This window comes from Eurytemora carolleeae, unplaced genomic scaffold, assembly GCF_000591075.1.
Source record: "Eurytemora carolleeae unplaced genomic scaffold, Eaff_2.0 scaffold688, whole genome shotgun sequence".
Taxonomy (NCBI): Eukaryota; Metazoa; Arthropoda; class Copepoda; order Calanoida; family Temoridae; genus Eurytemora; species Eurytemora carolleeae.
The window spans coordinates 171964-184317 of record NW_019396733.1 but is presented as its reverse complement, the minus strand read 5'-3'; the positions used below and the strand labels follow the sequence as shown (position 1 = coordinate 184317).

General features: G+C 34.0%; 1 protein-coding gene across 1 annotated transcript in view; it reads right to left on the bottom strand.

Annotated features, from left to right (window-relative positions):
- Positions 1-593: 593 nt before the first annotated feature.
- Positions 594-12354, bottom strand: part of LOC111707926 (zinc finger protein 521) — a gene marked incomplete in the record, with an annotated part of 19324 nt that continues 7563 nt past the window's right edge. The window contains 16 exon segments of the mRNA XM_023481114.1: positions 594-908; positions 1985-2112; positions 2363-2422; positions 3252-3360; positions 4492-5323; positions 5498-5797; positions 5900-6003; positions 6514-6632; positions 7752-7818; positions 7894-7987; positions 8327-8528; positions 8731-8850; positions 9375-9498; positions 10333-10467; positions 10907-10986; positions 11401-11542. Of these exon segments, the coding sequence (XP_023336882.1) occupies positions 857-908; positions 1985-2112; positions 2363-2422; positions 3252-3360; positions 4492-5323; positions 5498-5797; positions 5900-6003; positions 6514-6632; positions 7752-7818; positions 7894-7987; positions 8327-8528; positions 8731-8850; positions 9375-9498; positions 10333-10467; positions 10907-10986; positions 11401-11542 (2668 nt within the window).

Here is a 12354-nt window from a genome sequence, read left to right as displayed (position 1 = left end):
CTTCTCTAATTTTTAAATCATAATAATCTGAAATTAAATTTACAAAATTGTCCCAGCACGGGGAGTACAGTACGGTACAATACAGAATTTTTTAGCAAAAACAAATATTTTTGACAATGGTACAATTGATTAATCTGAAGCAACAGAGCGTAAAATTAAAGCAGAGTTCAAGTTTCCCACGGTCTAGATTCATAGAAAAATGACTTTAACCTTTTCGGTGGGGGGGGGGGGGGACTTTAAACACGTAATTTACTGCAGTTAAAGAAACTTAAATGAAACAAGAAATTCCTGAAAAACATAAAAAAGCTTCTATTTCTAACAAAGAAAAATATTACAGGGACCAGCAATGTTGGAAGTTGAACTGAGAATGTAGTATTGTCGAGAAATTTTTAGGATTCATATGAGTCATATACAACGTTTTAATGATGTATAAAGGACAAGCTTTTTGATTGGGTTTCAAGATGGGTCAGTCCACTATTGACATTTATTGTGCGTAATATACAATATACATAAATGTGTTCTAAGCTATCTTAGTCTTGAGGTCGTCTCTGTTTTCCAAAGTATTATAAAAAATTACTATATGTTAAACCAAGTTTTGGATCAATATAACTTTTTATATTTCACAAGATAAACTATTTTACAACTTTAATACTAAAATACAAATTTTCGGGTTTTAGATCAAAAATATAAAAAAATAGGTTGTTTAGTTTTATCAAATTAAATACATTATACAACTTTGAGGTATGATTATTACTCACCCCCCCCCCCCCCCTCCTCCTCAATTCCTAAGGGGAGGGGTGGGTTGAGGAAGTGTTGTTGAACTCTCCAACCGGAAGTGCTCTCTCTGACCGGAAGTTCAAATCTTCATCTTTAATATCACATGGCATTGCCTGCACCCGTACTTTTTCCTAGACAAAAATAAAATTATGAAAAATTAATTCCTAGCTCGTAAAAATACGTGCTAAACTAGAATTGAAGCTGCAACAAAATTTAGCAAAAAAACTTCTTACTGCGTGGACATCTCTTACGCAGAAATAAGGAATGCGCAAAAAATGCGGAATTTGCGGCGGAACAAAAATTTGCACGCACGATTTTAAATTCTGCTTGAAAAGCCTAAATGAAATATAATAACAAAGTTTCTTGGATTTTTTTTACCTAATTATGAAATTAAGAACCGTTGTCTAATGAGGGGATAATCATATAAAATTTAACATGCAATGTCTTTGAAATTAGGATTTAATTCATCATTGTCTGACAACTGTGACTGTAATTTTTCTTCACAACAGATAAAAAACTAAAAAAAAACTTTCGACATCCACATGTTTTTTTTTTATCAAATTTATCCCTCAAATTTAGATTAAGGTGTATCAAATTAAAAGGTATTTACAATCCTCGGCAAAAATCATTTTCCTCATTAATATGCCTCAGTTTATGTATTTTTGAAAATATGTTTGTTTCGAAGAAAATTATTTCTGTTTTTTAATTAAAGTTTATAAAATTAATGAAATTCTACCAAACTATAAATTTGTTATTCTTAACCCCCCCCCCCCCCTCCCGGGCCCCTTTCATTATTTTCACTAACACTGCACTTTCTTTAGAACATTTTACGAAACTGTTTAAATTCAAATAATTTGCCCACAATAAAAAGTGAAAAAAAACTACAATTAAAGATTTAAATGGAGAATACCAGAGTTCAAAATTTTTTATTCCTTCCTCACAGCCCAAAGGGTTAAGTTAATTCCAATCTAAACTCACTAAAACTGCTCTCGCTGCCAACTTACATTTAACTGTTTTTTTTTTCTGGGCTAAGCACCATCACTTTAGATAAAAATTTCCACTCTGGATATAAAGTTTACACATTGTAGATTCAAGTTCACACATTGTAGATTCAAGTTCACACATTGCAGATTCAAGTTCACACATTGTTGATTAGCGCTATCGCAAACAAAAGTTTTGACCTTCATCTTTTAGGGGTTGTTCCTACCTTAGTTGTTGATCTGACATATGTTGATCTGACTGATGTTGATCTGACATTGAGTTCTCGAATTCTGAATGATCTGAATCTGTTTGCTCAGGGTCCCAGGGGATCTTGTTTATCTTGACCCCGCCGTACTGCAATAAAAACAAATCTCAATACACATTTTGGAGCGATGGCTTAAGGCTTCTAAATGAGGGTTTAAAACTTTTAAAATGAAGAGGAACTTACAATGATGTCGATGTATGTTATGTATGAACAAAACTTTTTTGACTAGCACAATGTAGAATGTTTAAGGGATATTTTCTTATATAAAGGTTAAAAAGGAAGTTAAAGCAATCTTATGTATGCTCCCCCCCCCCTCCCCAATTTTTGTTTCTAAATTACCTCACTACTGATGAGGTCCGATACTAGGTTAGAATGCTCCTCTGCTAAATGCTCTTCAACCTGGAAATAAAAAAGTAATCATTAAATGAGCATTGAGCATTAGTGCAAAGTACGCATATTTAAAGAATTAATCAACGTCAAAGTTTCTAGGCAAATATTAATATTATTATTAATATTCTAAGCAGACAACCCATCATTTAATGAAATTGGGGTCGACGCTCCTCGCCACCGAAGTGTATACGATCTGCTTTGCCCTAGTATTCAAATCATCAAAACTTTCATGTATTGCTTAATTAGAAATTTGGATCTGTTTATATAAAAATTTGGCATTTTAGCCATGGTACCATTTTGACCATCTATCATGTTTAAACTTCCAAACTAACGCATAAGTCTTGAAAGGAAGTACCTATCAAATATCTTAGTACTAAATATTATAAATCAGTTCTTGTAGTGTTAGGTTTGTCAGTTTGTTTGCTTATGACTGAGCCATTTGGCTCCACACTCCACATTTTTGTATACACTAATTACAAGTTACCCTTTTGGAAACTATATTTTTATGTAGATTGGAATACAAGAAATATAAAATTTTAAATTAACCCATAACCGTTGTTGGTTTTTTTTTGTCTGTCAGATTAAAACTTATAACTTATTAACAAGTTTGACCGATTTGCCTTAACATGTGATTAGGGAACTGGATAGAACCAAGGGAATATTCTTAGCTTATACTAAAAATGCTGACATTTAAAGAGAAAAATTAGTTTCCAAGCAAAGCTGGGTTCCCAAATTAGTCAATAACACACACAAAAATCTTGATATGTTCTTATTAATTAGATTAAATCAATTAAATTACTAAGATGGAAAGGAAAAATGTTACTTAAAATTAACATACCTGGTGCACTAGTATAGGGCCCGGGCAATGAGGACACCAGGCCTGGTCCCTGGTGGGTAGGGTAGATTTTATGCTTTCAGGAACATGTTCAAGAAGATGAAGGAACAGACTGGAAAAAATACGAATTTATACAAGAAATATTGAAAGTTTACTTAATTGATTATTGACGTAATTTCAAGTCCCCCCCCTTTAAAGAGTTACATAGTCGATTCCCAATGGTACCCTTTAAAACCATTATCTGAGCAACTAAGAGAACTATGAGAACAAACTTGGAAACCTTCATCATATCTAATCAGACATGGGCCGGGGTTAAAGGGAACCACTGTGAATAGGAAATGTCCCTTTTTTTGCAAGAGCCAATAAATATAAAGTCGATATAATTTCCAAGTTCCTTTAGATACCATGATATTGATGTTATTTATTAATTTAATTATTGTCAATATTAACACACACATGTTAATGTTAACTGGTATTAACATATAAATGTTAAAATTTAAATGTTAACATATAGATGTTGCAGGTCAATGTTATTGTTAATGGATATGTTAACATTATATACTGACATCATTATAACATTATATACTAACAATCATTAACTTTCACGAATAGTTAATGTTAAAGGGAGTGTTCGCGAAAAATGAAATGGGGTATAGGCTTAATGCGATAAAAAACCGCTTTTGATCGCTACTAATCTTACTTCTATCTGTTGCGTCTATAAGGAGAAAATTGTTAAAAACGACTCACACCGAAGAACGCAGCGTCCATACAAATTCAGATAGATGCAACATTCAACTCTGATGGTAAACAAATCAATTTAATTCCAGACAACTCATTCAGATATTACAAACAATAGTCATCGATTATTTTTCGACGCATTCGTAAATAGTTGATATTTCATAATATTTTGTATTTTTCATGATCAACTATTTACGTTAACTGTTAATGTTAATGTTAATGTGATCATTATATACTTACATCATTAACTTTCAATTATAAAATATATCATTTTTGAATAAATAACTTTGTTTTATAAATATATCATTTTTGTTAACATTTGTATGTTAATATTAACATTAATTAAATTAATAAATAACAATCAATGGTCTCATATAATTTAAGAGTACAGTTAAAATTTTATTTACTTTATTACAAAAAAGGGTAAAATTTCAGGGAGAGGTTTGATGTAATTTATTTTTTTATTTTTTTTTAAATTAAAAATTGTAATTTTTGAATAACTGACCTGGTGTTGTCCTTAAACTTCATTAAACAAATCTCGCAAGGTTTCTCTGGGGATAGTTTAGAGTTGGATTTAGTCAGAGAAGGTTTGGTTGGAGTTGATTTAGCGGGAGAGGGTTTGGCCTGAGAGGTTTTGGTTGGAGATGGTTTGGTTGGAGATGGTTTGGTCGGAGATGGTTTGACCGGAGACGCCAATCGACTCTTCTTCTGGTTTCTCTCCACGGACAGATCAATCTTTCTCTTAGAGTCTTCAACCGTAAAGTCATCGGAGAACTTCTTAGGAATAATTTTCCGTCCTGATCTACTCACAACTAAATCAATATCATGAGGAGCACATTCTTCCTCTTCATCCTTCTCCTTTAGGTTATCATCAGGTTCGATCAACTCCTCCGGGCTTACATTTCTCCTATGCTCAATGCTTGTCAAATGACTGGTGAACACTGCTCCGACATTGGTTGAGAAGCAACAAACTGAGCAGCTAAATAAACCGTTTCCTCCGTTATCACCCGTAACTTCCGTTCCTTCAACCTCAAGCGGAACCACAGATTTCCTAGCAACGCTTTTAGTTTCAATTTTCTTCCCAGTTTCAAGATTCTCTTCTTTAGATCTTTTTACACCGACATCGGTTGGATTGCACTTGTGTGAGTTGTATGTACCGGGTCGGATGAAACCTCTACCACAGGTCGTGCAATTATAGGGAAAATCTCTAGTGTGGCAGACTATTACATGATCTTTAAGATGTCCAGGTTTCGTGTAGGCTTTTCTACAATTTCCCTCCTGGCAAATATGTTTCATTTTTTTGTTAGCTGCTGTATCAGGAGTTCTGGGGGACGGACCTGATACAAAATATCATGAAAAAGCAATGGGAAAAAATTATGAAAATATCCAGTAGAATCTGGATTAAATCTACGTTCTTCTCCCCAAATATTACATAAAAATTAAAGAGATCCAGGCGATGTGAAAATAAAAATAAATATTTTAAATTTAAAACTAGTGATTTTGAAACTTACCATTATTTGTTGATCCATCTTTTGGCTTCGTTTTCTTCTTTGATCTTACAATTTTCTTTGAACTCCAACTCTCTTTATGAATTCCGTTGGTGTCGTCTGAGTAGTTAGATTCGTCCGAGTAGTTAGATTCGTCCGAATCATTGTCAACAGACGATTCATTACTACTTAGGGGCTCTTCGTCCGAAGATCTGTCCAAAACTCTTTTGTTAATGTTGAAGTCGTCCTCAGAATCGTATTCGTCTTGAATCAGGAATTTGTCAGAAAGTTTAGTCTTTTTGCCTCCACGGGAATTTGTTTTCTCTAAAATGTATTTAAATTGAGTTGCAGGTTGATAGTCAAATATTTCTCATTGCTTAAGGGTGAACAATATAAAATAAACATTTTTTGTCTTTTAAAAGCCACCTTCAATGCTATTGTGGATCTTCATGTGATTCTTGAGAAGTTCATCATTAGAAAAAACTTCTCCACATTCGTCACACTGCTTCTGAGACCCAATATTTTGCTTCCTAAAAATATTTCATAATAATCTTTTGATCCAAACTGATGCAAATAAAAATTAGTTTAAGTAATTCTCACTGTTTATTACAGAAATTGCATTTCCGTTGAAGAATTTCATTTTACTTTCAGTAAATATAAATGTTAGTTTAAAAAATGTCATTCAAATTGTTATTAACAGCTAAAAAAGAAGAACTTAGCAATTATTGTCAATTTTTATTTTGTTAACAACTAGCTGAAGGGCCCGGCTCGGTGTTGCCCAGGTTACTCATAGTTACTCCCGACGTTTACCCGCGCTTGGTCTTAAATTACGATTTTAGCTATTTTTCCCTGCAATAGTCGATCAACTCAACTTAGAATCTCAAGAACATTCCCATGGTTCTTCCGAATTCCCCAATCAAAATTTGTGGCAAATCGGTCAAGTTAACAAACAAACGAGTTTACAACTTTAAATATACAGAAATGTCAGTGTACAAAATGTTTCAATTCTAAAATTGTATGTTTTGAATGTGTTGTATGACCTGCAGGAATGGTTGTTGTAAAGTTCAAGGGTAGAGAACTCATCCTCACAGCCAATACAGTTCCAGGTTCGAAGACCATTCTCAGGGCTCAACCTTAGCTCAGCCACAGGAGACTCACCCTTCAAAGGATTAATTTAAAGGGACTAACGACGTACTTTTAAGTGTATCTTAATTTAGGAGGAGCCTGGAGCATGCCTGATTCATAAACCTTTGACAATTAAATTTCTCTAGAAAGAAAAATCTTTCTCATTATTGTTGGTCAGATAAATGTTTAGAGGGTACCTGTGTGAATCGAACATTCACTTAAAAATACGTTAACAGTCCCTTTCTCAGGCTAAAGGCGTTATTATTATTATTAACAATCAACCAACACACAAAGTACCATGACCGGAAGGCTTTAATACTATGAAAGATAGGGTTGAGCTCCGCCACTTGCCCTGGTCTATATGGGATCTAGTGAAGCATATCTGACCTGAGCAGGGAACTTTTGAATGATTGATATCGGGATTAATGCTTGATCTACTCTATTTCTTAATCTCGAGATTAAATATTGCTTGTTCTCCTCTTGTTATTAATCTCCAGATTAATTAACCGATCGGGATTAAGGATATCCCATTCTAAAGTTTTCAGCTCTGAGCTGTGAACTTTAGAATGATGGTGGATATCAGGATTAATGCTTAATCCTCTTTTTTTGCCAATCTCGAGACTAACATAATCTCGAGACTAACATAATCTCCAGATTATGTTAGTCTCGAGATCAACAAATTTGATTCTAGGAACGCCAGATTTGTTCGTTTCTTAACTGGAAGGGCCTTCACTTAATTTTTCACACATTTATTTATTAATACATTAGTTGAAATTCGTTAAAAAAGAATCTCAAACGTATTATTAAATATTTTTCTCCACCGATTAACTTACAAAATGGCCGACAACAAATTTTTTATTTGTTATAAATTACGGAGATCTTTCATCGGATAGAAATTATTTTCAAGACTGCCATTGGTCAAAACAATTTATGAACTATATTCCTGCACTATAATTGGAGGAAACAATGTATTGATATCCAAAGAGAGAGAAAAAGAGTGGGTTAAGGACTAGAATTAAAAGTTTCCACAGTGGATATTCGGATTAAGTAGTTGGGATTAAAGGTTATCCATTCTAAAGTTCCCAGCTCTGAATATTTAGAACTCTGTGTGTTTAGCCAGATATGCATGGATACTGAAAAAGTTTAAAAATACCTGGCTTCTGGATATTTTCGGGCATTTCTTAAAGTGAGTTTCTAAAGAGTTCGCCCCCTTAAACTTTCTGAAATTGAAATTTTCCATCAAGAGCTATTAATAAAGGAAACTGAAGAGGACTCCCCCCCCCCCCCCTTAATGCCTTTCATTACAATGTGATGCAAGATGTTTCACTAGACCTACAGAGGATTTAATTTCTTTGTCACATACAGAACACGTATACTTAGGGGCCAAACCTAAATAGTTCAATTCTAGTCAGATATTCAGATGTTCCCCTTCCCCCCTCCCACCCCGGGGGCGGAGAGGGTAATTCTGATAAATGATTCACCCCTGATAAAATTAATCTATGATCAAGCTTAACTATATCAATCAAATAATCAAAGAAACTGAAACTATTTAATTAATCACTTTAAATAAATCTTGTTAAAAACTAATGACTGTCCTATTTTAAATGATACATTAATCTTTTCAGATTAATATGTAATGTCCTCTGTTAGCCAGCTTGTATAAAGTATAAACTAATCAATTTACGCAACCAATCAATCAATATTTAATAATGTTTGATAATATTTTACCTGCATGAAGGAGTGTGTAGTGCTTCTCTAGTGTACGCGGACTTACAAATGTTTTTGTACAGTGCGCGCATGAAACCGGTTTGAGCTGCGTAATATCCGGTGGATGATCAGCTGTAATGTGTTTAGTTAACAGATTCAGATCCGTGTACACAGTTGTACACGTGGCACAAGTGTAGGTCAACCTAACCTCTTGTACAGCTACCTGTACAAAAATACAATTAATGAATTCTATAGTTAATCCATGGTCACAAAACAAATGTAAATATCAGTAATCAATCAACATTTGTGATTGCATTGGATGGAATAACATGGAACACTGAAGAAAAGTATGATAGCATAATAAATTAATAATGTGGTGGTGAATTTGGAGGTTAAACACGTGGATATTTTGTAACATATCTGACCTGATCAGCCGATATATCCCTGAATGGGGAAACTAGCTGATGTTCCCCGTGTGATATTAGGGGAACATGAGCAGCTAGAAGAACCTCTTCATCTACATCTACGCACAGATCAGCTCCAAGCTATGGAAAAACAAAACTTTTATTAAAATATCATTAAAGCACTCCCACGCGGAATAATTGTTAATTAGCTGAGGTAGGGGACGGTGGCTGGTAATTTTATTTATTTATAATATTTATTTAGCAACTTTGAAGTTAAACGTATTTTAATGTTATTATCTTAGCTTTACCATAACTTCAGTTTAATTTGTCCCATTTCATCATTAAAATAAGATGGTTGCTCAAAATTTATTTTGAAAAGTAAAAACTCTTATTTGACACAGTGCTTAGGATCCGGTCCAAGGGGTAAAATATCAATCAAAAACTTAAAACTTAAATCTGAACTGTTAAAAACGAGATTATCAAAAACATTCTTGTCCCTGAATGGTTCAACTTTTAGCATAAAAAAAAGCGAAAAAAAGAAAGAAAATTAATAAGAAAATCTTATCGAAATATTCATGACCTAGATCCATTGTTTCCAGTGCGGATCCAGGATCCAGGATCCAGGATCAAAATAATGGATCCTAAGCACTTAATTTTGACGTTACCTTAGACGGGCTGAGTGCATCAAAGAGTGCTTGATGGTTCTCTCTTGTATGCTCGTTCAGTTCATCGACAGAGCATAGTTCAGTAGAGCAGAATTGACAGGGGTAGCTGCTGCTCTCTACTATACTGTAATACAAGTAGATATAGAGCAGTAGAGCATAGTTTACTATAGCAGAATTAACATGAGTAGCTTCTTTCTACTATAATGTAATACAAGTAGATATAAGAGCAGTAGAGCACAGTTCAGTAGAGCAGAATTGACAAGAGTAGCTGCTTTCTATTATACTGTAATACAAGTAGATATAAGTAGAGCATAGTTCAGTAGAGCAAAATTGACAGGGGTAGCTGCTGCTCTCTACTTTACTGTAATACAAGTAGATATACGAGCAGTAAACGAATAGTTTAGTAGAGCAGAATTGACAAGAGTAGCTACTTTCTACTAAAATGTAATACAAGTAGATATAAGAGCAGTAGAGCATAGTTCACTAGAGCAGAATTGACAAGAGTAGCTGCTTTCTACTATAATGTAATACAAGTAGATATAAGAGCAGTAGAGCAGAATTAACAAGAGTAGCTGCTTTCTATTATACTGTAATACAAGTAGATATACGTACAGCATTGTTCAGTAGAGCAGAATTAATAAGAGTAGCTGCTTTCTATTATACTGTAATACAAGTAGATATAAGTAGAGCATAGTTCAGTAGAGCAGAACAAGAGTAGCTGCTTTCTACTATACAGTAATACAAGTAGATATAAGTAGAGCATAGTTCAGTAGAGCAGAACAAGAGTAGCTGCTTTCTACTATACTGTAATACAAGTAGATATAAGAGCAGTAGAGCACAGTTCAGTAGAGCAGAATTGACAGGGGTAGCTGCTCTCTACTATATAATAGTGGTAGAATATAATAGCTGACTAACTATAAGAATGAACTGTACTGTACTGTACTGTACTGTACTGTACCTGATCTCGAAGTCTGGACTATCTATAGTAGCTGTAATGCTCCCATGTACACCCAGTACATGAATATTTAGAACCTGTTCACTACTGAATACTCGGGAACATAGTTCGCATCTGAACGCAAACAAATCTGAAAACCTAGAAACAGAACGAGTACGAAACAAAAAAGTTTGTTTGAAATCAAAATATAATATTCATCTTACAATAATTACATTTATTTTGAATAAAAAGTGGGATTATAAATCAATTACAAGAACTACTAAGACCGTTGGAGAGTAAGGAATAACATTATCAGAAAAAAATGTTAAAGAGACTGTAAGACTGATTTCAAGTGACTCTCTCCATGCAAAGATGCCAATGCCTGATTCACAACGATACCCTTAAAAGCTTTGTCTCATAAAGTAAGAATTAGATATTCATGTTTTTCTTTATATTAAATGTTAATTTTCATTTCAGGGTTCTCTGCAAAATTTTGTTGCGCATTACTTTCTTATCAGGAACATGGAGAAGTTATCCGAATTAAGCTTATAGTCCCTTTAAATAATTTTTATTCAACGCTTTTTTGTATGTTTTTTACCTGTGTTTCTGTTTTGGTAGTTTGACCGGTGTGCTACCAGCTCGGCTTATACTAGCGACTGCATCTCTTACCTCCTTACTCTAATATTTTAAGTGTTTTTAATCTTTGTTCACGTGCTTCAACAGTTTCTCTGATATTTTACGGATAAATATTTTCCAAAGGGTTAAAAAACAAATTGGCGAAACACAACATTGGTTGAAAATCGCAGAAGATACGACAAAGGTATTACTATTTAGTCTTTTCCACAAACTTTATCTCTGCAACCCAATGATTTCAAACTGTCAATTCTCTTAGATCAAATAATCTAACTTTACAATATCAAAGGTTTACACCATCAGGTTTCAAAGATATGGATTAAAAAATCAGGGCCTGGGACAAAAGACTCAATTCCTTTTATATAATATGAATTTTGGAATGAATCTAATAGTTTTTATTAAGCAACTACTCCGCCCCCCCCCCCGCCCTCCCTGGAACCACTGTCTATTTGTAGTAACCTGATATGTAGAAACCACAATGTTTGCTTCATGAGTTTGCATGTGCTTCTTAAATTCTATCTGTGACATAAATACTTCTCCACATTGTGCACATGAAGGATGCGAGGATATATGGAGTTGGGATGTGTCCGCGTTCAGAGATCTTAAATTCAATATTATCATGAGGTTTATCTGATCATTCATATTTACAGGGCGTTCTAAAAAACATAATTGCAAGTGACCCTCCGTAGATAAATTGGCAAGTCCAATTCACAACAGTATCCTTAAAGTTTTGTTTGGACAAGCATGAATTTGAATTCCATATTTTGTTTTTTAAAAATGATTTCATTTTTGGTTTTTCGGAAAATGTGACTTATGCATTTCTCACTCAACAATGGCAAAATTGACAGCATTAAAGGGACTGTAAATGAAAAATGAAAGGGGGTATAGGCTGAAACCTAGGTTACTCAGGAGTTGATTGAAGCCCTTGCGAGTTCTATCTGATGTTTCTGTCTCGAGAAATTGATAAAAACTGTTTCAAATTTATATCAAATTCTCGAAACAGGAACATCAGATATATCTTTCATGAGTCTCGAATCAACTCTTAAGATGCTTAGGTTTCTTCCTATACACCCCTTTCATTTTTCCTTCACAGTCCCTTCAAGGTTTCAAGGATACCGTTGTGAATCGGGCATACCCCTCGACCCCGTCAATGGAGGGTCATTAAAACTAACCACAAACATTTTGTTGAGAAGAAGAGAAAGGAAAACAGGATAGAGGTTTTGTTTACCTAATATTACAGATAGGACAGGATGGATGAGAAGAAAGGAAAACAGGATAGAGGTTTTGTTTACCTAATATTACAGATAGGACAGGATGGATGAGAAGAAAGGAAAACAGGATAGAGGTTTTGTTTACCTAATATTACAGATAGGACAGGATGGATGAGAAGAAAGGAAAACAGGATAGAGGTTT